The sequence below is a fragment of the Ammospiza caudacuta genome, chromosome 19 (assembly GCF_027887145.1).
Source record: "Ammospiza caudacuta isolate bAmmCau1 chromosome 19, bAmmCau1.pri, whole genome shotgun sequence".
Taxonomy (NCBI): domain Eukaryota; kingdom Metazoa; phylum Chordata; class Aves; order Passeriformes; family Passerellidae; genus Ammospiza; species Ammospiza caudacuta.
In genome coordinates, this window is record NC_080611.1 from 3,994,584 (window position 1) to 4,020,556 (window position 25,973).

Consider the following 25,973-nt stretch of genomic DNA (forward strand, 5'->3'; position numbering starts at 1 on the left):
CATGCATATATGTATATAAGGAGGAGGTGAAACTTGGCTGAACAAATTTATTTTATATATATATATATAGGTATTTACACTTTGTTAAAAAATTTTTAATGTATGTACAATATGCATCTCAGCCTTGGCAGCTGGGAAATGACAGGAGGTGACAACAATGTCAGGATCCATCCCCTGCGGTCAGGATGGATCAGAGCACCCCACAGTGCAGCAGAAATGGGGGTACATGACAGAAATTATGTGTTGCAGAGAAGGCAAACTGCATTAATTTAGTCACCAGCATCACCCCACATCACTCAGCTCACCCTGGAAGGAGAGATTTTTCCTGGCAATTCTCTAAGTTGCCTGTGTCCTCCCAGCTGGTAGTGAGGGAGAAGGAGAAGGAGGCCTGGTGGGCTTCATTCAGGACACTGATGAGGTTCCCCTCCATGACCCAGTGGCTTTGCAGCTGCTCTGGTGTGTGACAGCCACGGTGCCTCCAGCAGTGAGTCCCTGTCACAGCCTCAGCTGGACAGCGCTGCCATCAGCCCCCTTACACTGACACTTCATTAAAGGTTGTCTCTCTCAGACATCCTCAATGCAAACAAGACAGAACTGTCCATGTCCCCTCTGTATGCCAGCACTGCCCAAGGACTGGCACAGAGAGCTCTGTCTCCCTCCACCATACCTGGTGACACCTTACCTGTCCCTGCAGTTCCAGCCCCACATCTCCCTCCTGCTGTGCCTCCTGCAGGTCCTGAATTCATGGTTTGTCAGAGCAGGGGCTATTCCAGCTCAGCTGTAGGGGCTATTCCAGCTCAGCTCCCACATTCCTGCTGATTCCCCCAAGGCAAGGCAAGAGCTGACAGCATCAGCTGCCCGAGTTCACTCTGAGGAGGCAGGACAGCCAGGCGTGGGATTCAGATCAGCCCTCCAGGCTGGCATCATCCTGGGGTGAATCCACAACATCCATCAGCCAGAGAGTCCTGACACCCCTCCTGGGCACCCCAGCCCAGGCTGAGAGCAGTCACAGCACCCATGGTGCAGGCAGTCACTCCTCACAGGTTCCTGCCTTTGTCCTTCAAAAAGTTTGGTGGGAGCCAGACTTTTTGTGAGGTGGGAAGCTGGCTGCTTCCTGCACCCACCAGAGAAATGGCAGTTCCTAGGGGAGCCAGGGAAATCTTGCTGCAGGGGGAGAATGCCCAAAGGGTGGGGAGGGAATTGTGCCACTGCAGGAGCCGTGGCACTGCAGAGCACTCAGCTCTCCTCTATATAAAGCCCTTCTCTGCCTGGAATCAGGCATGTGGAGAAGGAAGGACTGTTTATCCCTTCCCAGCTGGCTCCTGGCTCAGCAGCATCAGCACAGCAGCCCAGGGATGATGCTGTGGCATGTGAGTGCCCTCAGCCTCTGCTTTACCTTCCTCCTGTCACCATTCCTGCTGTCCCATGAGGTGCTCAGAGCCATCCCAGCCATAAGGGATGGATCTCATCAGCATTGTCACTTCCCTGCCCTTTTCCCACCTGCTGAGGCTGAGATGTAACAAGCTTGTAGGTTCTGCTGCAGTGCAGACAAGGAATGTGACAGTGCACACCTTGGAGGGGCTGGGTGTCCCAAACCCCCTCGTTTTGTGCTCCTGAGATTCCCCCTCAGTGAATCACCAGCTTCATCCCCACGGGGAGAGGCCAGAGGCTCGCGGGGGTGGCCCTGCCAGTCCCACCGGGCTCGTTGTCGAAGCTGCAGGGTTGGGATCAGCCCTGGCAAGGGTGGCAGGCAGAGATCACGCTGTTATCACTGCCACAAGCAGCCTTTCTCTCCTGCAAAGGGGAGCGACTCTGATTTCTCTGCGGGCTGAAGGTCACGCTCGGTTTTACAGCCACGCAAAGGAGAAGAAAGGAGCAATTTTGTTTACTTAGGGAGTCATTAATATCCCAGCTGCTGGCATGTACCGAGGCAGCAGGAACCTCCCCCACAGAGCAGCAGAGAGCGAGGCTGTGCAGCCTTTTATTATTCCATTATCAGGCAGGCAGGATTAGGAGGGCGGGTCAGGGAACAGTGCCGGCTTTGAGCAGGTTTAGCTCCTTTCCAAAGGCTTATCCCGGCTCAGTCTCACTCTCTGGACTCCACTCACTTATTCTCTACGTGGAGGGGTTTGAGTAATGCTGGGGAGAGAGTGGGCACGGGGTCATGGAGCTTTAAGGGCCCAGCAGGCAAAACCTGGGAGGTTCCTTTAGCAGGAACTCATTTTATATGTGGAATTTCAGAGACCAGGCAGGGCAGTTTCTCAGCTCTGCCAACTCCCGCATTGCTCCCCATGGAAATCCAAGCCTTGGTGCTGCTTTGGGGTACTTCTGTTCTCGGAACAAGCCGGTGCTGGGGCGGGACGGCCATTCCATGCGGCTTCCTGCAGAGCTGGACGAGGTTTTGCTCTTTATTCTTCCCCAAGTTTCTCCCTGGAGCCCGGGTGGGGTGGCCGGAGCGTACCGATCCCAGCCCGGCAAGGGAGGAGGAGCCGTGGGAACCGAGGCAGCAAATCTCTTTCTTCTTCCAGGCCAGAAACGGGGTCTGTGATGGGATGTTTTGTCCCCCATAAGTAATTCCACTCTGGGAGTGCTGCCCGCCGGCATCGAGCATCGCAGCAGGGATCACCCCTGCATCGGGATGGAGCCTCCCAGCCTAAGCCCCAGCCAGGTGGTTCTCATTGCAGCCTCTGACTCACCTCCCAAAAATTCCTGCGCTCACATCAGCGCAGGAAACCGCTACCGGGAAGTGGTGAAACCCCTGGACGGCCTGAAATTCGGCTTCCCCCAGCGAAGGGGGAGATCAAACGGCAGCCTTTGGCCTCAGTCCCTGTGACGCCAGGGCTTGTCATCGGGGGGGACGGCTCGGCCAGCGAGTGGTGGGTGTGTGGTTCCTCCAGACTCAGCAGCTTTTTGCCTGGCGTTTGGGAGTGTTTTCCCTGAGGAGGCCTGAGCTCAGAAATATTTTTAAGCAAATTATCAGCTGGGAGGAATGAGCTCAGCTCGTCGGCATTGTTCAGGGCCTCCTGGTGAGCCCTGCAGTCCCGGGCTGTGCCGGCTGCTGCAGGGAGCTCAACTGAGGGTCAGTGGAGGGGAGCAGCCCCCAACAAGTTGCAGGGCCTGGCTATGATTTAGGAACTGCCACAGAAAAACTGAGCTCCTTAGAGGCTGAGAGAAGATGGATTTTTGGGTCATGGGGGCAGATAGAAGGTGCAGCCACTTTCCCGAGTTCTGTAGCGAATCGGTGGCAGAGCCCAGCCCTGTGTCCTAGCTCGGGTGGGATGTGATCCCAGTCGCTCTCCTCCAGGAGATATCTCTGTTAGCTCCGTCCCCTCTGCACTGTGCTGGACCCCACGTCAGCCCCAGCCCCACGGCTGAGCGGGGCTGATCCGCAGTCCCGGGGCTGGCTCTGCATGGAAATGGCTCCATCTCCGCCCCGGCCGCTCCCGCAGGAGCTGCCTGGAAAGTTCCCACTGCTGCAGTCGCTGCCTGTCCCCCTGCCAAGCCTGCAGCCCTGCCAGCCCCGATGCAGCGCCAGCCGCGCTATTTCTGGCTCCACCTTGAGACGTGTACCTTCAGCAGTGGGAGCGATGCTAAAAGAGATGGATTCGGGAGGAGTGCATCCCCCTCCCGTCCCCGTCCCCGGGTGGCTGCCGGCGGCCGCGGTAGAGCGGGCAGGGATGTGGAGGAGCTCTGTGCCTCCAAGGGAAACGCTGCAGTTCATCTCACAGCACAGGCACGGCCTCTGCACGCCTCCTCCGGGGCTGTGATGTGGCAGTGGGGCCGGCGTGGGAAGCCCCCAGGCTCTGCGCTTCTCTTCCCCCAGGGTAACTCCCAGTGCAGATCAACTCCTCCAGCAGCTGGGGGCAGGAGCAGGAGAAGCCCGGGCGGGAGGGAGCTGAGGGAGGTTGTTGATTTAACCCTTGGCTTCTTGCACAACTCAAGAGAAACCTTGTCTGCTGTTTCTGCCTCAGTTTCCCCAAACTCAGGGCACACATCATCTTGCCCAGTGAACCCAGCCTTCAAATGTACAAACCTTCTCCACCAAATGATGTCTGCAGAGTCTGGGATACCCCGGGGCTCTTCCCGGGACAGGAGCTGGAGGGATGTTTGCTCCTGAAGGGAGACTGGTGCTCATGGCTGGACTGGACTCTGCTCCGTGGGCGAGTTCCCTTTGCAGTGAGGAGTGAAGGGGGGGATTCTTCAGGGGCTGTCCCCCATCACACCAGCTCTGTGCCACATCCCCACCTCACATCCCGGCACTTCCCTCCCACACACAGGGCCCGAGCAGCGCCACGCGGGCGGGAATAGAGCCGATCAGGACTAACCCGACCAGCAGTGGCCTGCCCACAGCCTGGGAGCTGCTGAGCACCCTTCAGGCTGCCCTTGGGGTCGAGGGGCCTCAGTAAGGCTCTCCTAATTAAGATAGCCCCAAACAAGTGGTTATCAGCACGGGGAAGGAAGTGATCCCACTTCCTCCTTAGACATCACATCTGGAGGCAAACCAGCGGTGTCCGTGTGGGACCGGGCTGGATCAGCCTGTGCCTGTGGAGAGCAAAGGGACTGCCTGGGGCTGGTGGTGGCCACGGTGCTGGTCACGGCATGGAGTGGCCATCCAAGGGTGGTACAGCACCGTTCAGTCATTGGGAAGTCCCCACAGACCAGAACTGAGATAGAAAACCCCTGTCTGTCTCCCCTGCCATCACAGAGGCAGGCCTGTGCCAGTCCCATTCCCCATCTGCAGCCCCCAGCCCTTGACATGCCCAGCGTGCACAGCCCCTCCCCAGCCCTTCCTGCACCCACCTCCAGCCCTGACACCTCGCCATGAAGCCACTCTCAGCACCTTTCTCCACAAGCATGGAGGATGGCCAGCAGAGCCTGGATGGGCATTCCACTCCTATTTAAAGCACAGGCTGGCAGGATGAGGGGGGATCCCTGCAGCCCCAGGGCACACGGCCTTGGACGGATGTAGCACGGTGAGGACGGAGCCCAAAGCAGCCTCATCGTCCCATGGCACCTGCCAGGAGCAGTGGGACAGCTGCTCTCACATCCTCCCAACACGACTCACGCCTTCCTGAACGGAAATTGGGAGCGGGTTAGTCACCGAGAAGGGTGAGGGGCAGGTCAGGACGCTGCACTCCCCGGCATGCAGCCATTTCCTCCCATGACACCTTGCTGAGGAACTTCGGAGCTGTTTACAAACGCTGGACTGTGTCATGGCAGCGGCGGGGAAGCGGCTGAGCCCGAATCTCACTCACAATCAGCTGTGAGTGCTGCACTTCCCAAGCCAAAAGCATCAGGGTTGGGAGCAGGTTTTGCCCCTCTGAGCATCCCTTTGTGCCCACAGCGCCCAGGGAACTCTTTCTGGAAAGCACAATGCTCCAAATCACAGCATCTCGGCTCTCCTCATAGGTCTGCTCTGGGAAAAGAAGACTCAACCTTGTTTTCTGCCCAGCTGGTCATCCCGTGCCCTCCCTGCAATTTCTTGGCTAGTTCCAGAAGGTTTCAGCCCTTTCAGAGACAAAGGGCTCGCTGCTAATTAAACTGCCCTGAGTGTGAGAAGTGATGCCTCCCTGAGGTGCAAGCTCAAGGTTAGGACAGAGTTACATCCATGGGGAATTGGTTGGCAAAAAAAAAAAAATCTTTGTTGGGCTGGGCCAGACCCCTTGGAGCCCAGCAGTCCCTTGGGAGGGTGAGGTCAGTCCTGTTGCCAGCAAAAACTGCTGTCAATGATTTTTGCCAGCTGCCGTGAACACAAAGCAACTCCCAGCCTTGCTGGCACCCTCCAGACGAGTCCCCTGGGCTCTGTCCCCAGGGCTCTGTGCCCCAAGGTGGGGTTCACAGCACAACGCACCTCCCTCCACGGGGCTTCACTCCCATGGCAACCTCGAACCCCCACGGATACCTGATGGCGAGCCACCGGTAATGGGTGGGACATGACCCCTCTCCGTCCTCCTCCCCCGCCGTCTCCCACTGTCCTCACCCCTCACCGTGCCTCGATTTCTCCAGGACCCCGCCTCATTCCTTTCGTGCTTGGAGAGATGCAGAAATTGTATTAAAATTCTGTTCAGTCCGAGATGGGCGCTCCGGGCACACCTGCCAGCGCCCATCCTGCCTTGCTGGGAATGATGTGCAGGAGCTGAGGCGGGGGTGGCTGCCGGCTGCTCTGCCTCCCCTCTGCCGGCAGCGCCGTGCCTCTGTTCTTTGCATCCCCAGCACCGTGGCAGCACCCACGCCAGACACCCACCCCAGCAGCGCAGAACCACCCGCGGCAAACCCACGGCGTCCCTTTGCCCCCGCCCGTCTGCAGAGCCGGTTCCCCCGCGGAGCACTGCCCGGAGCGCGGGGCGGCGCTTGGGGAAACTGAGGCTGCCGGCGGGGGGTGTGGGGGGTACCGGACCGGCCCCGGGACGGGCCCCCCTCGGCGGGGGAAGAGGTGGCCGGGGGGTGGGTGGGTTAAATTTTTATGAATGGGGCCGCCCCGCCTGCCATCGCCGGGCGTCAGCAGCGAGCGGCGGCGGGCGGCGCTCCCCGGTGCCTCCCGCTCCGCTCCGCGCCCGCTCCGCCGATGGCCGCCGGCCGCCGCGCTCCCCCGGAGCCCGGCGGGGGCCCGGTGCTACTTCAAGGCATCTTCGGCGCGGGGCCGGCCCCCGGTGCCGCCGCCTGCTCGCTGTCCCTGACGGCCCGGGAGCTGCAGGTGCGCCGTGCCGGCGGCTGCTCGGGCGGCTCGGCCGGTCCCGACGCCGCGCTCCGCCTGGCCGACTGCGTGGGCTCGGCCGCTTTCCCCGCGGCCGCGGCCGCCGCCTGCTTCTCGCTGGTGTGTTACCCGCTGCGGGGGCCGCGCTGGGGGCCGCCCTCCCGCCAGCGCCTGGAGCGGACCTTCCGCGTCTCCCGGGGTCCGGACGCCGAGGGCAACCTGCGCATCGCCCAGGCCTGGAGCCGCCGCATCCGCGAGCTCGCCGTGCCCGCCGTGCCCGCGCAGGACGGTGAGTGCCGAGCCCCCCCCGCGCCCCCCGGCACCGCTGCCCGCGGGGCTCGATCCGCCGGGGCCGGGCGGGGATCGGGGTCGGGGTCGCGGCCGGGGTCGCTCCGCCGCCGGGCCCCACGCGGGATGGCTGTGGCCGAGCCGCGGGCGCCGCGCGGTGTCGCGTTCCGGAGACACGGGGGGGACACAGAGCGGGTGTGACCGTGCCACCGTGGGGTCACTCGGACACCCCGTCTCCCCACTTTCGCCGAGTCGGGGGGGACAGGGACATCCCCGCTCGCAGCCCCAGACAGGGGTTGTTTGTTTCGCTTTCCTTGCACCTTTAATTTGAAGGGGCAGCAGGGATGTGGCCACACTACGGGGGCCCTTTGCACCCCCTATCCCCATTGCTCCCGTTCGATAACTCCAAAGCTCCAAAGGGCAGCATGATCCAAGGAAAAAAAGTAATCATTGCTGACGCAGGCAGGACGGGAGCCAGGCACTGTCCCCAGCAGGTCCCATCCATCACTTGGGATTCGGGGACAGGCAGATCCCCCCAGGACCCCCGCGGTCCAGCGGGCTCTCAGGGCAGCCTTGGGGCTGTGTTTCTGATCCTGCTCCCCTCGGGAGCTGTCAGTGTCTGCAAGGGGAGGGTCCTGCTCGGGGGCCGCATCCCCCAGCTCCTGCAGGCAGGGCAGGGCGTGCTGGCAGATAGTTGAACATCTGAGCAGAGATTCAATTATATGCACTACTTCATTTATTTGGCTGTCCAGTCGCTCTGATCAGACTTGGAAATTAAGAGGCATGCGGTTAGAGGGATCCTGTCAAATCACATTTAGCCCAGCTCTTCCTTGCTTGGATTTTAAAATGCAGCTCTTTTTTTTATATGACCTGCAGCTACAAAACAACTTTCTGTCTCTCTTCCTAAAGAATTACAAAAAAATCCAGTGGAATGGGGTGAGGGCAGAACCAGTTCCCCAGCTCTATTTCCAGCCTGAACTCTGCAGCTGGAAGTCTCGGAGCGCTTTCCAACCCTCGCCCTGTGAGCAGGCGGTGCGAGGGTGCTGGGGCAGGAGCAGCTCATTGCACGCAGGGCCCTGAGGGCAGCGGGGGGAAGGAGGATGGGAGAAGGCAGTGCAGAGTTTTGCAGTCACTTTCCTCGCTGAAGGCCATCAGGATTTGCAATCCTCCTCCCTCAGTTTGGGACAGAGCTAAAAATGCCCCTGGTCCACACCCAGCGCTTGCACGTGCCGGCAGAGAGGCCTGTGCGGGACTGATAAGGCCGTGCTGGAAGCTGCGGGTGAGTCCGTGCAGAGAGTCCTGTCACCCTGTCCCCATGGGGAGGGGACCTGGGGAGCCACCAGCGATCCCATCCTGCTGCTGTCGCAGCTCCAGCATCTGCTGGGATAGAATGCTGCAGGATGAAGGGATGATTCCCCCTCCTCATTTCACCCCAAGGGATAAACAGAAAGTTCCTCAGCAGCTGATAACCCCAAAGCTGGGGCTGCCTGCAGCATGTCCCAAACTGCAGCTACCCAAGAGGGAACAAACTGCCCCCAGGCTTGTGTCCCAATAGGGAAATCCAGATTAGGAAGCTCAGCCCCAGCCTTATTCCACCTGGCATGCCTGCTCCTTGTACCTGGAGTTTCCAGAAGGATGCAGGGATGCAGTGGAGAGGTTTGGGCTGCAGACAGCAGAGCTGTGGCAGTGTGGTCCCAGCCTGAGCACAGCCAGGGCACATCACACAGGAGGATGTGGGCAGAGGGAGTGGAGCAGAGTTTGTGGCAGCAGCTGGAGCCCCTTCCTCCTGCTGACTCAGATTCTGCTCCACTCAGCATCTGAGGCTGAAAATGACCACACTGTGCTAGGAAGTGGAATCTTGCTGGGATGCCAGGGACTGGCCGGTGTTGTGCAACAGGAAGGGTTGGATGGGTCAGGATGCCGCTGAAATCTGTCTGCTGTGCATCACCATTGCTGGGCTCCAGCTCTGATCCAGCACCCTCCAGTTCCAGCACAGGGCTGAGCCTGGTGCTGTGGTGTCACCAGTCCCACACTGGCATCACTACTCACAGCCTGGCACAAACAATCTGTCCCCTGGGAGGGAGTCATGGCATCCCTCTGTGCCCTGAGCGGGGTTTGTTTTGCCCCTCCAGCCAAGGAGCTGATCCTCAGGATCCCAGACCTTTTCTGCTGTCCAGAGGAGGCCACAGGGCAGCACCCACAGGTCTGGGCAGGATTTTTAGGCAAGCTCCAGCTTTCAGCTGCAGCTCCATGTTTGTGTGAGAAACAATGTGCTTGGTTAACACTGCAGGGCTGAAAACTGCATTTAGGCTTTTGAAGTGCCTTTGGCTTTTGCTTTTCAATATCCAGGGCTCAGGGGAGGAAATAGAGAGAAAGCCCCCCAGAGAGAAAGCAGCTGGGCTTGGGTTCAAAGCCTGTGTGGGCCTTGTCTGCATTTGCTTGCAGGGGATTTAGTGCCTGTGGGGACCAGGGAAGCTCCAAAGGGCTCAGAGCAGGGTCAGCCCAGCCCTGGGCTGCTTTTTGTTATCCCTGACCCAGCCTGGAGTGGCCTCTGCTCTGGGTGCTTCACTGCTTTCCCCGAGGGCAGCTGGTCCCTTTGTGTCTGGAACCCACTGATAAGGGGCTGGGGAGGGGCTGGGGGGAGCCACTGGCCCTGGGCAGCAGTGGGGACAACCAGCTTGGAGCCAGTGCCTGGAGCCAGCACCCAGAGCTGGCACCCAGAGCTGGCACCCAGAGCTGGCACCCAATGCCGGCCTGGAGCCAGTGCCCAGAGCCAGGCTCAGCCCTGGGGCCCTCACAGGCAGATCTTTGTTGTGGACTTTGTGACAGGTCCCAAGCAGCTGGCAAGGGGACCAGGAGGTGTCCTGGAGGGTGATCCATGGGGCCAGGAAATAATCCTGGTGGTGGTGAAGGCAGCAGAGCTCTGTGTGCTCCCAGGGCTGGACAGCAGATGGGATGCTCCAGTGCCACCTCCCTCCAGGCAGCTTGTGGAGCTCATGGCTGGTGTGATGCTGGATGCCACCCAGGGGAGGTGACACATGTGGTGTCCTCCATGGCCCCTGCTCACCTCTCCCCACCACTGTCCCCACTGTGGGTGCTGGGAGGGTTTAGCTGTAGAACACCAGCTCAGCTCGTGTGTTCAACCAGCTCAAATCACTGCCCGTGTGCAGATGAGGGGGGGACACCCCCAGTGCCAGGGGGGCTGAGAGGGGATTCCCAGCCCAGGATGGTGCTGGGAGAGGCCTCTGCTCTCCTGACTCAGCAGCTCTTCCTGCTGAGTCAGCAGGGGCAGCCTCGAGCTGGCTCTGTGTGCTGGGGTGGGCACCCAGGCCCAGGGGCACAGAGCTGGTGGGGACAGCCCCAACAACCCCAAATCTGGCTCCTCACTGCAGAGCCAGGGATCTCCAGAGGCACAGAGGGAGCCTGAGGCTGCTGCCCTTCCTCACTCCAGGGCTTGTTCCTGCCTCCTCCTCCTCCCCTGCCTCCCTCACAGGGCAGCTCAGTGGCCTCCCCCTGTCCCCCTGCATGGGGACCACTGGGCTTGGGGAAGGAGACACTTGAAACAACTGGGGAGGCAGAGGGCTGGGACCCCTGCCAGGCTTGTAATTACAGCCCAGCCTGGGCCCTCGCAGGCGAAACCTGAGCCCCGTGGGGAGCAGGAGAGGAGCGTCCGTCTGGCAGCACAACTGTCTGTCCTGGCCCCGCTCCATCTGCGTGGATGCAGGGAATTGAGGCCTGCAGTCCTCATCCCCCCACTCTGCTATGGCTGGAGTGCTGCAGGCTCCATCCTGCCCGTGAACATCTCTGCTGATGGTTGGGGAGCTCCAATGAGTCCCTGCAGGCCCCTGTGTCCTGTCTGTGTCCTGTCTCTGCCACCTCCCCAGCATTCCCAGCAGGGACCCTCCATCCCTGCTCACCCCCGTGTCCTCTGGGTAGGGATGCTGGTGAGGGTGGGGGAGGGCCAGTTCCCCTTTCCCTTTTTTGCATTGGCAAATGCTGCCCTGGCTGGCAAAGCCCTCCCAGGGCAGGGCCGTGGCCCTGAGCCCCCTGTCCCCCCCAGGTGACAGCTATGGGGTGCTGCCCCGGCCCTGCCACGCGCTGGTGCTGCTGAACCCACAGAGCGGCTCTGGCCGTGCCCTTGATGACTTCCAGGCAGTGGTGCAACCCATGCTGGCTGAGGCTGACATTGCCACCACCGTCTTCGTCACCGGTGAGTCCATGGGCAGCTCCTCCTCCTCCTCCTCCTTTCCCTGGGATCCTGCCTGGGCCCTGCCATGTGGGGACAGCTTCCTCCAAGGGCCTCTGACTCTGCATCAGCACTGCTCTGGGTCCTGCAGAGGAGCAGGGACTGCCTTGCCTCCTGCATCCCTGCCTGGGGTCACCATCTGGGGCTGGGGTCACCATCTGGGGCTGGGCTCACTGTCTGGGGCTGGGGTCACCATCTGGGGCTGGGCTCACTGTCTGGGGGGTGGCAGCAGGAAGGGCAGAGGGATGGATGGAGGGTGATGCTCCAAATCTCTCCCCTCTCCCCAACAGAAAGAGCCCACCATGCCCATGAGAAGGTGCGAGACGAGGACCTGTCACAGTGGGACACCTTGGTGGTCATGTCTGGGGACGGGCTGCTCTTCGAGGTGAGGGGCAGAGCTGGGGTGCCTGGGGCAGGAGCCAAGCTCTGAGTCACAAAGTCAGGCTGGGAATGGCAAAGGAGAGATGGCACCAGGCTTGGAGCAAAGCAGCCATCACCCCTGCCTTGCCCTGGGCAGGGGCACTGTGGGCTCTGCTCCCCCCAGGCTGGGCAGGGGCTGCTGGGTTCCTTGGGTACCACGGGTCCTTCATCCCCACAGGTGGTGAACGGGCTGATGGAGCGTCCAGACTGGAGGGAGGCCATGAGGAAGCCGCTGTGCATCCTGCCAGGAGGCTCTGGGAACGCCCTGGCTGCCTCTATCAATTACTATGCAGGGTGAGTCCCAGCCCCGGGGCACCCGCTGCCCCCTGCGGGGGGAGAGCGGCTCTGTGGGGCTGCAGCCCGGGGAAGGGAGCTGGGATGCCCCGGGGTGCCTGGCAGGGCCCTCACTCCCCACAGGCTGGTGCAGCACCGCCCCGGCTGTGAGCGAGGGATTAATCCCTGTGTATCCAACTCCCCCCACTCCCTTTCTCTGGGCTCAGGGACTGGTAAAGCTGTAACCCAAAGGACCCACCCAGGCACAGCCAACCCCCCAGGATTGCCCTGGCTCGGTTCCCTCTTTCATGAACTGGTTTATCCCTCCCATCCCCAGCAAAACGACTCCCAGCAGCTGTCCCTGAGGGACACTGTGACCCAGCAGGGACATGTCCCAGCCATGACACAAGGGTGAGGTCTGCAGGTGGATGCTGGGGCAGCAGGAGAGTTCCTGAGCTCCAAACTCACTCTCTCCATCCCTCACAGCTACGACCACGTCGCCAAGAAAAAGCTGCTGACAAACTGCACCTTCATCCTGTGCAAGGGGCTGTACACGCAGATGGACCTGGTGTCGCTGAGCACGGCCTCGGGCAAACGCTTCTTCTCCTTCCTGGGCTTTGGCTGGGGCTTCATCTCGGACGTGGACATCGACAGCGAGAAGTACCGCTGGCTGGGCAGCGCCCGCTTCACGCTGGGCACGCTGCAGTGCCTGGCCAAGCTCAGGGTGTACCAGGGCCGCCTGTCCTACCTGCCCGTGGCCGCGGAGCAGGGCGGCAGCTCCCCGGCGCCCCGGGACGGCCCCGCGCCCGTCACCAACGGGCACATCCCGCAGCCCGCGGGCACGGCAGCGCCCGGCTCGCTGCCCCCCGACTCGCTGCTGCCGCCGCTGGGCCAGCCCGTGCCGGCGCACTGGACCGTGGTGCCCGAGGAGGAGTTTGTCCTGGTCTACGCCATCTACCAGTCCCACCTGGGCACCAACCTGCTGATGGCGCCGGCGGCCCGGCTGCACGACGGCTGCATCCACCTCTTCTACATGAAGGCCGGCATCAGCCGCGTGACGCTGCTCAAGCTCTTCCTGGCCATGTCCAGGGGGACGCACCTGGACTTGAACTGTCCCCACCTGTCCTACGTCCCGGTGCGGGCGTTCCGCCTGGAGCCGCGGGTGCCCGCGGGCGTCATGACAGTGGATGGGGAGGCGCTGGCCTGCGAGCCCGTGCAGGGCCAGGTCCATCCCCGCCTCTGCCGCGTCCTCAGCGGCTCCTGAGCTCCCCGTTCGCCCTCCCTGCGGCGCTGAGCTGCCGGCACGGCCCGGCGCGAGGGTGGCAGAGCCTTCCTCCCACTCAGGAACCCCCTCCTTCCATAGCAATAGGTCTTGGGGGGTCGTGGGGCTCATCCCCTCGCTTGCCCCCACGCTTAGCTTTACCCCCCTTGGGACGGCCACCAGCGCTGTTCCCAAAATGAGCCACAAGCCCCATCAGGTACTCGGTGCCGGCGAGACGCCAGCGTGTTTTATCCCGGTACGAGGTCCCGGCCCCCAGGCGGCTGCGCCGGCACAGCCCCGTCCCCTCCCCGGCTCGGACGCACACGGTGGCATTGCTGTGTCCCCGCCCCGGAGCCAGTGCCACCCCCAGGGAGGGTCAGGACCAATAGATCTAATACAATAAACCGACTTTTTAAAGAATGTTTCTACCCAAAGCTTCCTGTAGAAGCGGAGTTTATTCTTGTGAAAAAATGCAAAATAAATATCTAGCGTTTGCAAAAAAAAAAAAAAAAAAAAAAAAAAAAAAAAAAAAAAAAAAAAAAATCCTTCCTGGGTTTTGAATCCGAGCTCACGGCCGCTCTCAGGGGTTGGGACAGGTTTAGCTCAGCACCGCAGCCTTTGCTCCCTGACATCCTGACACGAGCAGCACTGAGCGAGGGGCCCTGGAGATGCTGCCGGGGAGGTGCTGAGGAGGCAGGACAAGGACAGGGCATTGCTGCCACCACCCATCCTCATTTTCGGGGTGCAGCCATGCCTCCCTGCTCAGCCTCATGCTGGGGCTGATCGAATCCAGGGAGCTCAGCCCTGCAGTGACACTTGGGGACATGCTGGGGAATGTTCGGTGCCTCAGCGACAGCAGGGAAGGACTCATGGAAGAGGTTCAAGGAGGGGTCGCTTGGCTTTCTGCCTGCAGCAGGGGCCTTTTGAGGGACCCTCGCATCCTTTGTTCCGGCTGCCCGCGGCCAGCTGGAGCCCTGCTACAGGTCCCTGCCGTGGGGCTGGCCTGGGGGGGATTACTCAGCCTCTTTGATATAAAATTGCAGTAATTAAACCTCATTTTCAGCGCTCAAGTACAAAGCAGAAGAGTAAACAGTGGTGGCTGTTTGCATTTATTCAACTGCAAACGATGCAATTAGGATGGCAGATCCGGGAAAGAAGAGCACGATTGTCCTTCCCCCATGGCCTCACTTGCTCATGGAGAGGAGCCCTGTTCCCGAGCCAGCAGGGCAGGCAGCAGCTGGGAACCACCTCCCAAAATGAAGTTATTTCCCCCGTGGCATGGGGCCAGGTGTAGGAACAGGCTGAGCAGTAACTCTGTAACGCTGCTGGAGGCAGAGCCAGGGCCGGGGATGCGCTCGGAGCTCTCGCTGTCGCTGTCACCGCGCACGGAGCAGCGGAGCGGAGCCGTTCGGGCTCACAGCCCCTGAAAGGCTCCCCGCAGGCCCCTCCGGGATCCGTGTGCCTCTCTGCAGCAGCAGGCTGGCCGGGATCGCCCTCGCCCTCCCTTTCCTGGGTTTCGCAGCCATCACCCATCTGCTTCCAAGCCCTGCTGGACGGCAGGAACGGGCTCCTAGCGGGGAGCCCCTGCACAGCCCCGCGCTCCCGGACCGAGGGAGGGGGCAGAGGGTGCTGAGAACAACCCCAGCACACCGGGGGCACTGCCCGGCTCGGGCACTGGCACCTTGAGCTGCCCCTGCACGGAGGGCACCCAGGGGGACAAAACCTAAGTCAGGATCCCGACTCCACATCTCCAGATTCCAGCAGCACCCGGCAGTGCTGCGTCCAGCCCCATCCATCACACCCTTACCTGTGTGCCGAGGTGAGGGGCAGGGCAGGGCACAGCTCCCAGGGGCCCACAAAAGGTTTTCTTTTTGCCTGAGTCTGGTCATGAGCACCGGGGCCACCAGAGCTGTGCTGGGGCAGGCACTGAGCCACCCACAAGGAGCACGGAAAACAAAAATCCCAGCCTGACAGATGTCCTCTGTACATCAGGGGCTTGGAGAACATTTTATGGAGAGCCACAGAGCAGCCCCTCCCTGGCAGACCTGCCTGGATCCCTCTGGACTCACCGGCCTTGGCTTCAGCCAGCGGGACCCCGTCCAGCCCCGAGGCTGGCACAGGATGAACCAGAGAGGGGCAAGTGCCAGGAGAGTGGCAGGGGGTGGTGGGGAAAGAAAGAGACAACTCACAGGTCTACTCACAGAGGCAAAATTTAATGGCAAGTCATCTTCCCTCCTTTATTACACCTTGGTTAGCCAAACAAAAAAAATCTGCAGGTAAAAAAAGTTTTAATGGTCACACAGCACTTTATACATATATCATAAGCAACCAAGCATCCACATCTGCACGTGAACGACACACCTCTAAGCATGGCCTCAATAGTCAGGTTTGTTTTTTTTATTCATTAAATACTGTACAGAATCAAGGCTACAAACTGATTTTGTAATGCTTCTTCCCCCTCCCCAGCACTTAAAACAGTTACAGGCTGCTCTCATTTGTACATCACACAGTCGTGTAGCCAGTTTTAAGGCTAACAATATGCATCATGCTTTGGCTTTTTTTGTGTGTTTTTAAATTTTTTTTAAGGTTTTAGCCTTTTAAATTTTGTTACCCTTAAATATTACATACATACACAAAAAATTACATAGCTGCAGTGTGCTCACCACCAACCTCATCACCCAGGAGCTTCACATTATCAAAAGCTTTAGAAAATTTGTAAACCTCTGTGCACGCTTGGGTTTGGGACAGCTGCAGAGAGCGAGCGGTGCCGGGGGGAGCAGTGTCCCCTTCCAAAGGCCAACATCCACCCCCTCAGAGGGAGCCCAGCCGGTGCAAAAGCTCTTGTGTAGGGTCAGAGACTTTTTGGGCAAAGGGGAGGACGTGGTGCCTGCCCTGTGAGATGAGAGCTGCAGAGTAAAGGAGGGGAAAAGGGGAACTCAACAGCTCCTCCATCCCCAGCGGGTTTCTCCCTCCCTCCTTCCATCCCTGGTGCTGTGGGTCATGGGGCAGCCGCAGCCTGGCTCTGGGGACAGAGGGTGTCACTGTCTGGATCACAAACTGTGCTTGTGCCTGCAATCAGCCTCTGCCTGTTCTTCCCCTGCCCTGGAGCAGTGGCCGCCCCTCTTGCCCCCAGCCCTCCGAGACACAGTGCTCCGTTCAAAGGGATCCATCCACTCCAATCCTGGCTGTGGTTACAGCTCCAGCCTGCCCTGCCCCACCCACAGCGCCCAGCACCTCTCTGCTCCCCAAATCGGCACCTGCCCGACTTCCCACCAGCCAGGAGGGCTTGGGGAGCAGGGCTGGAGCTGCTGCAGATGATGCACCCACACAGCAGTGGCTGGAGAGCTCTGCAGCCCAGGTCTTCATCACAGCCAAGCCCTGCATCCTCTGGAGCACCGGGAGAAGGACATGTCTTCCAAAACCCCAGTGGTGGATGGGGACACGAGAAGGGCTTTGTGCAGCCAGCCCCCGGCTCAGGAGCACCATGGGGGCAGCAGGAAAGCACAGGGAGCCGAGATTAGGGGGGAAGGGGGGTGGATTTGGGCTGTTGGGTGCAGCCCTTGGTGTTTCTGGGAGCAACAACACGTTGTTGCTGTTCTCAGTTTATAACTGCGGCCACAGTGAGCAAGAGCAAAAGCAAAGGAGAGCTTTGGCTCCATCCTTACCTCTGGCAGAGGCACCTGCTCAGCCTGACTCCTCCCTGGGCAGCTGCAAGGACTCTCCCTGACACACCGTGCTCCCCATGGATGCTCCGTGGGTGCCTCTCCAGTGCCTGAGCACTGGGCAAAGGCAGCAGGGCTGCAGTGTGACCACCCAGCTCCAAGTGAGGGTGTGTGCAGGCTGGACCAGAGGCCTCAGGAAGGGGACTTGAGCAGGGGACAGGCAAAACACTGTCTCAAAGTGCTCATGGGCACCAGCTCAGGCTGCCAAACACAGGCTGCCCTCAGCAGGTGTCTCCCTGAGTGTCCAGCAGCACCGTGGCTGGGAGTAGGGATGGGAAGTGCTGTGCCCACAGTGCTGCTGGCCACAACCAGGCCACCATGGGAAAACAGCTGGCAAGGGAAGGAGCTGATAGAAGCCCAAAAGAGCTGCTGTAACAGCACAGGAACCAGCACAAATTGGTGCTGCCACAACAGGGCCTGGCCATGACACGGCTCCCCTGGCGTGACCGAGCACCCGTGTGCAGCTGGAGGAGGGAGCAGCAGCCACACCAGGCTCATCCAGATCTACAAGAGGCCCCAGGGTCACTCAGTGCTGCCTGCCCGGGTGAGGCCGGGATCCAGGGTGGGTATAGTGCTGTGTGACAGCTGGGATGGCTGGAACAAAAGATACCTAAGCAATAACAAGGGCAGAACCCTGAATCCCATGTATTTCTAGAAGACAGGCATGCATGGTGGGGAAAGGAAAGTTTGCCTCACTCTGGAGAAAAAGAAGTGGGGATGGCTAGACTTGCCTTCAGGAGACTGACCTGGAAGTTGCAGAACTGCATGGAAATCTGCAGCACTCCCAGGGCAGCACAAGTGCCAGTGCAGAGCTCTGGCCCTGCCTACCGATCCCGACTGGAAGAACCTTGTAGCTATGGGTGAACAACTAAGACTAGAGCAACTCCGTATGGTGTAGACAACTCCAATGCAAACACAATCCAATGTCTAAGTACAGATAAGCTGGGGTAGACTTCATAGAACCCATGGGAACGCTGAGAAAAAGAAAAGACTGGGAGGGCATTGCCCTTCATTTCCAGAAACTACAGCAATCCCTTCTCCTGGCTGGAACCCCACCAGAACAAACTGCTGGGTGTAGCGCTGGGTGGGAAGAGTCCTTGTGTGGAAAGGTGCCCCAAGATGAAAGTGCAGAGGGAACGTGGCTGCAAGACTGCTTCTGTGCAGGTCTCAAATCTTACCATTGCAGGGTCAAACTTGCAAGAAGAGCACGTACATGGGACAGGGGGAAGGAAGAGGGGTTGGGGGAAAAGAGTTATTCATGCTTAAACAACCTTTCCTCAGAGGAGCAGTCAGGCCTACCACCTTCTTTGGAACAAACCAAGCTGAGGAAGAAAAGCTGGAAGGAGAAGCCAGTTGATTGATAACAGCATTTGCCAATTTACTTTCTGCTGCTTTCCCTTCTCCCCTGCACCTGCCTGTCCCTAACCTGATGGTTTATTTGTCCTCTGTCCACTCTGGGATGTTGGCCCCTGCTAAGGCAGCCCGGTACTGCTGCAAGACACCGCGGATGCTTTTAATGAACCCCTTGGACAAAGGGAAGAGGGGAAACCCGATATCAGGGTAACCGCTCTTCTCCGGCAGGAAACTCCTGTAGCTCTTTCTCCTTTTCTTTGGTTTCACGCTGGGCTGCGAGGCCGAGTCCTGGGCAGCCTTCCCCTCGTCCGTTCGGTCTCTGGCCAGGTCCCCCCTGGCTTGGCCCGTGCTCTCCGAGTCCGACAACTGTTGGAGGTCGCCGGCGTCGGGCGCCTCGTCCGGCTCCTCCCTCGCGTCCAGCGCCGAGTCGGACAGTTCGGCGGCGCCGCCCTCGGCCAGCGCCCCCGCCGCGTCCCCGGGGCTCTCGGCGCACGGCAGCGAGGCGCAATCCGCCCCGTTGGCCCGTTCGTGGCTGCGCTCCACCAGCTCGTTGGTCTCCAGCCAGGACTCGATGCGGGACACCAGGCGCCAGCCGTGGCAGCGGAAATGCTCGCGGATCTCGTGCTCGAAGACCTCGACGGGCCGGCGCAGCAGCTGCATCATGGACTGCACCACGCGGATCAGCGTCATCTCGTTGTAGCAGCGGCTGTTCTCGTAGCCCTCCTGCAGCCCCCGGTCGCTGTCGAAGCCGGCCTCGTTGTAGTAGGGCTCGTTCACCAGGATGAGACCTGCGGGAGAGCGGACAGCGAGGGGTTAAAGCGGGGACGGCATCGCCATCCCCTGCCAGGCCTCTCCTGCCAAGGGGGTGAGGCACAGGCCGGGCTGAGCCCCCAGAAGCTGCAGGATGCAAAGGTCTGGTGTGATGTGGTAGGGAGTGGCATCTATGTTCCTTGGCACAATGCAGAGGGCACACAACAGCTGAGGAGTTCAAAAGGGCAGGAAGGGAGAGGTTTCACAGCTCCTTTCACTTCCCTCCTGCAGAAAACCCCACAAACACAACAAAAGCTTTTATTTTCCTCCTCCTCTAAATCAGAACAAAGGCCAGACTGCATCAACAGGATTTGAGCTGGCCACATTCTGCTCTGTCCAGCAAAGTCCCGTCCCACAAGACATTACAGTTCTGAGACACAGAAGACTGTGACAAGCCACCTTTACCAAGATTTCTCCTGCTTACTTCTGGTCTAATGAAATTACAGGTATGTAGCAATAGCCCCAGCACTGCCAGGCTGCTGGCAGCCTGCCACAAGTTGCATTAGAGCTGGGGAGATCATGTGTCTCTCAAAACCCAGGCAGCAGGAGAGGAGATTTTCCCCTAACACCAAGTTGCTCCAGTAAAACATTTAGTATTTCATTTTCTAAATTTGGATCCTTGGCTTTGGAAACCAGAAAAGGCTTTTATTGTGGTGTCCTTCCCCCACAGGAGGATACAGGTGGACTGTGGGAGTTCAGAGGAGCAGGAACAGCCTCCAGTCAGCAGGAACCCTTGCTCTGTGTCAAAGGTTTCTCATCACATGCCTGAGCTCCCTGCACAGAAAGTCACCCAGGAGGAATTTATGTGATTTAGTGTGTCTGCTCCCAAACTGGATGGGGCAGAGCAAAGCCCCACGGCAGGAAGCCCTGGGGCTCGTCTAGGCACACCCCTGATTATTCTCTGCTTTGGTAGGAGCATAAACACCAGCATCATGTGCAAAACATGTCCCAAGTAGGATGGGTGATGACTCAGTGGGGATAAAAAAAAGTCCTGCAAAGGAGGCCCAGTTTGGCAACTTCAACTAACTTTGGTAACAGGCTGAGGACACGGTGGTTCACCTCTGTCAGCTCAGAGTAACAAGCAGACAACTCTGTGCTTGGCTGCTGCAGTGAGAAAAGGGAAAGCATTGTGTCAGAGCCCTGGGATGCAGCCAGAGCTCTGGGCATGAGAAAAGCTGGCACCTGCTTCCACTGCTCAAGCAGAGAGATAAGGACACTGCTTTGTCCAGCAAGGTGAGACCAAAAGGCAGCACTGACCCAGCTGGGGTGGCAGATCCCAATTGTGTGCCCCCCATAAATCAACATCCCTTCCTCCCTCCGCCTTTTCCTGCCCCACAGGCTTGGCAGGAGCATTTACCTTGGATGGAGATGAGTACTTGAAGGAGACTGGATTTACTGGTCCACCTTTCTGTCCCCTGAAATGCAAACACAAATATGTTAAAGGACTGAAGCACCATCAGTTTGCTCTGTGACTATTGTCAGATGAAGTGAGGCCCCAGCTCTGCATTCCTGTTGCTGACATCCTGTGGCTCACAGCAGGAACAAGGAACTGACTCCATGAGCACGTGATGTGCTGCTGTCCCATCTCAACAACACATCTCCCCGTTATTTTTTTACCAGCACCACACTCCCTCAGGCCAGTTCTGTCTGGAACTGTGTAAACTTACACACCAGCCATCAGTTCCAACCCCTTCCCAGCTGCCCTGTCCTGCTCAAAATCTATTTCCCTGGCTCTGCTTATTCAAAGTCTCCAGCTGCACTTTGTACCACATGGTTTGTCCACAGTGTGGAAGACAGAGCCCTAACCCACAGGCACACCCCATGCTGGTGCTGGCATCTCTGCTATGGCTGGACTGACCACAGACTTCTCATTGAGGAGAGACAGTTGAGCCAAATACAGACCCAGAAAAAGCCAAACAACACCAGTTATCTGTTCCAGACACCTAAACCAGTGCCCAAAGCCCAGGCCACTCCAGCTCAAGCACCACCCAAGAGAGAAGTCTGGTAGGAAGTGACTTGTTCCAAAAGCAGCCCAGCACAAGCCCTGCTCCCCAGGGCCAGGTGGAGGACAGCATTACCTTGCCAATCCAGGTGCCCAGGAGGCTGACACACACTTTGCCATTGTCGTAGAGGTTGGGGTTCAGCCTCCCACTGCACTGGGAGAGGTAGCGGAACAGGGGCGGCACGGCGGGGTAGATGTTGGGGAGCTGGATGTCGAACAGGAAGAGTCCATCTTCATAGGGTGTGCGTGTGGGCCCTTTGATAAGTGCTGAGAAGAGATCCTGTGGGGAGAGGCAGGAGGTCAGGCACTGGGAAACACCCTCTTACCCTGGCAGAGCTGTATTTACACACAGGGAGAGTGGGGATGTGATTGACTGGGCCCTTTCGAGTGTCAGGTCAAGCAACACATCTCAGGCATCTTCCCCTGCCAGAAGTTGCACCCTGAGAGCAAAGTGAGCTTTGCAACTGAAACAGGGCTTCAAGGAGGGCCAAAAATGCCAAATTTACTCCCTGCTGACACAGCCCCTTGCTGGTTGCCTTCCCACTCAGCACCCAGAACAGGCTCCCTGCAATCAGCAGCTCCTTTTTTGCCACCCTGACTCAGGGAATGCAAAAGCAGCAAAAGCAGCCATTTTGGGTAATTACAGCCCTGCTTCACATGATGCACACATTCCTGCAGCTCTAATGCAAAGGATTAGGGCTAAGCAGGCAATTCCAAAGACAGGGATCTGGATGCTGAGCCCAGCACCAGCACAGAGGCATCTGAGAGCTGGCACTTGCCATTCGATCCTCGAAGGTTTTCACCATGATGCCATCGGGCAGGGAAGTGGCCAGCAGAGCCATCTCCTTCCGCACGGTGCTGAAGAACTTCTTGGCTTCTGGGGGCTGGAACTCCATTTTCTTGAAGGCATGGGAGTCTGTGGGACAAAGAAGACAACAATTACAGCCTGCCTTTGGAAACTGCCACAGGTTCCTCATGAAGGCAAATCTACCCATGTGTAATATGCATCAAGTGGAAGAGAGGAGTTCACTTGCTTTGGTGCTGAGCCAGGAGGCAGGAGAGGTGATTTCCCACACAGTGCAGCAACCACAACCTGCATCTCCTGTTCTCACTGTCCCACACAACACTGTCCCCTGTGCTCCAGCGAGGAAACCTGTCCCACAGCTGGGACAATCCCACAGAACAACAGCCCTGCCAAACCTAACACAGCTCCCCACTCTCCCTTGCCCACACCTGCAGCTTCACAACAGTCTGGCCACCTTTCCCACCCAGGCTGGAGCACCTTGGGTTCCACTGTCACCAATGTTCCACACAGCCAGGTGCTTTTTTTAACACTAGTGCCAGTGAATAAGGACACTCACTCACCAAGGACACCCAGCACAAGAACACCAGCTGGTTTTGTTCTGCTTCTCAACCAATTCAGCCTTGAAAAAAAAAGCCTGAACAAACCCTGAAAGTTGCATTTTCCTTGCAACTTGCAAGGGAATGTCTGCAATGGAAAGCAACTGATGTCTGCAGCCCTCCAATGTTAGTCACCACCCTGGGAAAGAGGGAAGCACACTTCTGAGGCTTGGGAAGGTGCAGGAGTGCCTAGAGATGCTATCTAAAAGCCATGCTTAGGTCCCAGAACACACTGTGCTACAGCACTTGGCTTAATTTCTCTTCTCTAGTTAATGAGCTATGAAAAGGACTAAGAAGAAGAGAGGATACAGAACCCAAAAGGTTTGAGGCAAAGGTTTTGGATAAAGAAACATTGCAGGAGAGCAGTGAAGGACTGAGTGTCCCACACCCACCTGGAGCATACTCCAACACAGAGAACACTTCTCCCTTGGCACTGGTGAAGGTGACTCCAGGCTTCCCTCCGCTCTGCTGGCAGAGCACTGGGGTCTCACTGGGCCACTCTGACCTCACTGGTGTCTGTGCCTCTGCTTTTTCTTCCTTCTTCTCCGTCTCTACCATGGCTTCCATCTTTTCCTCCTCAGCAATAGCCACATTATCCAAGGTCTTCTTTAGATTTTCCTGCAGCTTTTTAATATCGTCCAAGAACTTCTTCTCTCGAGTGGGTTTTTCCAGTTCCACAGTTGGGGAGGTGGGAGAGCCAGTCAGCAGCTGCTCCACAGTCATATTTTTCAGGCTTTCCAAGATCTTGATGGCCTCCTTTAGTTCCCTGAAGCTCTTAGGGGCTCCATCCTTGCCGGTTTTTTCTGTAGCAAGATCTGCAACTGCCATAGCCACAGCTCCCTGGACTTGTTCTTCTACTTTTTTCACCTCCTCTGCTGCTGGTTCCTCAGGCTCAAAGTCCTCAATTTTTGGGTGGTCATCTTCCATGAGGCCATTATCTGTCTCCCAGCTGTCACTCTCATCCTCCCACTCTGAGGATGCCCCGCTGGTGCTGCCATCAACAGAATCATAGTCTGACTCCTCAATTTCTGATTCAATATTGTACAAGTGCTAAAGGAGAACAGAGTTACACAAGACTTAGGCTGAAGCACAGTTTTACATGTTTTTAAAATAAGTAATGAAAAAGGAGTTTCCATTTGGAATTGTTTGGGCTGTTTAAACCCATTCCATCTATACTGGCACAGATTATGAAACCACACAGTCCCATCCTTCACTTTTCCAACTATGCCATTGGGGGTAAAACTAGGACAAGTTCTAGATGGGCTGCAGTCCTCCCACTGTCTGGGATTCTGCCCTGGAGAGCAGGCAGGGGCCCCACAGCTCCCTGGATGCCCCAGGGTTTCAGAACACAGAGCTCAGAAGGTATTTAGTATCATGTGAGGAGTTGGTATTTCTGGTCCTGCTTCTGCACCAGCAACTGTATTTGGCACAGAGCCCTGGTTTGGCTGCCTCCACACTCTGTCCTTCCACAGAGACAATGCTGGAACCAGGAACACATTCCTGTAGCAGCTCTCCTCTCCTGTAGCACACAATATTTGCCAAGAGAGCCTTGCTAGACTGCTTTAGCTGTTATATGTGGCTACTGCTTAAAATTCAGCTGGGACAATGGAGCCTCACCCAAGTTGCTGAATAAGCTCTTACATAAAATACTCTCTTTCCCTCTCACTACTGGAAGCTGAACACATCCCCACTCCATCCAGCCTCACCTCCTACAACTTGCTTTTGCACATGCTACGTCTCAGGAGGTCTCTCTGCAGAGGTTTACAGAGCTCCTCCAGCTTTAAGCAGCAACACAGAACCAGGGGAGCAAGAACACTTTTACAGGGCTGTGCTTGCAGTGACAAGATAGAAGCATTTTATCCACAAGCTTCTAATACTTGAGTGACAGTCCAAGAATCCTCTTAATCTTGCAGCATACAACCCCAGAGGCTGAAGCACAGGGACCCTCAGTCATCTTGTCAAAGCCTTCAAGTGAACCAGCACTGTTGAGCCAGTACTGTGCCACCCAGAGCCAGGCAGCCAGCAGAGGTTAGCTGGGTTCAACACAAGTGACTGCAGGCACGAAAAGCCATCAAAACTCACTGCCCTCAAAGCTAATCCAAATCTGAGTTGGAAAGTTAATTAGTCTGTTATGCCATCTTTATTTTTAGAGCTGTGAAAAAGCACCCAGACATCTCGTCTCTGGGCACATGGTCAGGCATTGATAAATCATGGTTTTACCAACTGATAATTCATGCTCCTGACATTTCCCTAACTCCCATCATTACGCAGAGGAGCAGAATCGAAGGGACTGGCGTGACACAGCAGGAGCTGCTGCTGCAGAGCACACTGCAGTGTGAGAACAGCCCTTTGTGGAGCAGGCATCAGACCTCTGATTGTGCCTGTGATCCAAGCACATGTGACAACGGGGAAGGGAGACAGCAGCCTGCTTTGTACGCCCCAGTCCCCTGCCACAGTGCAGGCATTGACTATTCTACTGTAATTAATGCAGAGCTGCTTGCTTTAGAAAGGGATCTTGCTCGAGTACATTGTATTTGCTAAGGCATCTCTGCAGTGGAGGCAGTGGCTGTTCTGGCAGGGACAGAATGGACTCTACAGATGTAGGTTGTCTTCTATCTTTAGGCTGTCTGCCTTCATTCCAAGCAACAAGGAGAGAAGACATGGGATGAAACTGTATGGGGAGTAGCAAGTACGAGTACAAGACATTACAACAAAAGCCTTAAAAGAACCCCAGACAAATGAGCAGGGAGCAGTGATTAGCAGTGTGGCTCTATCTGTATTTTTCAGCTTGCATTCAACCCTTTCCCTCCCTGCCTGGGAGAAGATTTGAGTCTGATCCCTAGGTTAGCTAAGGTGACAATTTGTGGCTCTGGCCCAGCTTCTGGAGGAGTTTCTTTAGTGAAAACCCCACTATGGTGGCATTTCACAAGAGAGACAGAACATGCAATCGTCTTTTGGCAGTGCCCTGGTTGGGCAATGCACTAACCTGGGCTCCAGTCAGAACCAATGATCCCTGAGCTCTGCCAAGCCCCAGGTGCCTGAGGCCAGGAGCAGGGCAGTGGGAAGAGCTTGTGAAGGCAAAAAGAGCCTGTCCAGGCTTTCCTAACCACTAGATTAGAGAGCAGTTATGACCAACTATCTGCCTCCTGATAAAAGGATTTTCCTGTGATAACAGAATTGGAAAGCCACCCTATCACATGAGACTGCACCAATCAGTAGAGCAAGAGTCCCTAACCCAGTGAATCTCTCTACACACAGCATTTAAATCCACATCTCGTCACTCAGCTAAGAGTTACAGTGACACTGGGAGCTGGAACAGGACCTCACCTGAGGCAGAATGATAGTCTTGGAATTGTCAGCCCACACCACTTCCACCTTGCTGCTGACATCCACACGAGCCACCTGTCCGACTGAGGGCTGTGGAGACAAGAGTGCTTTGTCAGTCCCTTTTCCTCCCCAGGCACTTCAGTGCAGAGCAGGAAGGATTTGAGAAATACATTCTC

The 25,973-nt window shown here is 57.6% G+C and overlaps 2 protein-coding genes across 3 annotated transcripts in view; one reads left to right on the forward strand and one right to left on the reverse strand.

Moving 5' to 3' along the window:
- The first annotated feature begins 6,565 nt into the window (after positions 1-6,565).
- SPHK1 (sphingosine kinase 1) lies at positions 6,566-13,666 on the forward strand. The gene is made up of 5 exons (XM_058817328.1): positions 6,566-6,983; positions 11,043-11,192; positions 11,519-11,613; positions 11,827-11,942; positions 12,408-13,666. The coding sequence occupies exons 1-5, from the start codon at positions 6,566-6,568 to the stop codon at positions 13,183-13,185; spliced, it is 1,557 nt and encodes a 518-aa protein (XP_058673311.1). The 3' UTR covers positions 13,186-13,666.
- A 1,710-nt stretch (positions 13,667-15,376) lies between these two features.
- The window catches only part of UBE2O (ubiquitin conjugating enzyme E2 O), a 62,222-nt gene continuing 51,625 nt past the window's right edge, over positions 15,377-25,973 (reverse strand). For both annotated transcript variants that reach the window (XM_058817256.1, XM_058817257.1), the window contains 6 exons: positions 25,798-25,887; positions 22,863-23,520; positions 21,849-21,985; positions 21,146-21,349; positions 20,425-20,482; positions 15,377-19,045 (listed from right to left, as the gene is read on the reverse strand). In XM_058817256.1, coding sequence (XP_058673239.1) covers positions 18,339-19,045; positions 20,425-20,482; positions 21,146-21,349; positions 21,849-21,985; positions 22,863-23,520; positions 25,798-25,887 — 1,854 coding nt within the window. In that variant the 3' untranslated portion in view covers positions 15,377-18,338. The remainder of the gene's footprint in view (positions 19,046-20,424; positions 20,483-21,145; positions 21,350-21,848; positions 21,986-22,862; positions 23,521-25,797; positions 25,888-25,973) is intronic.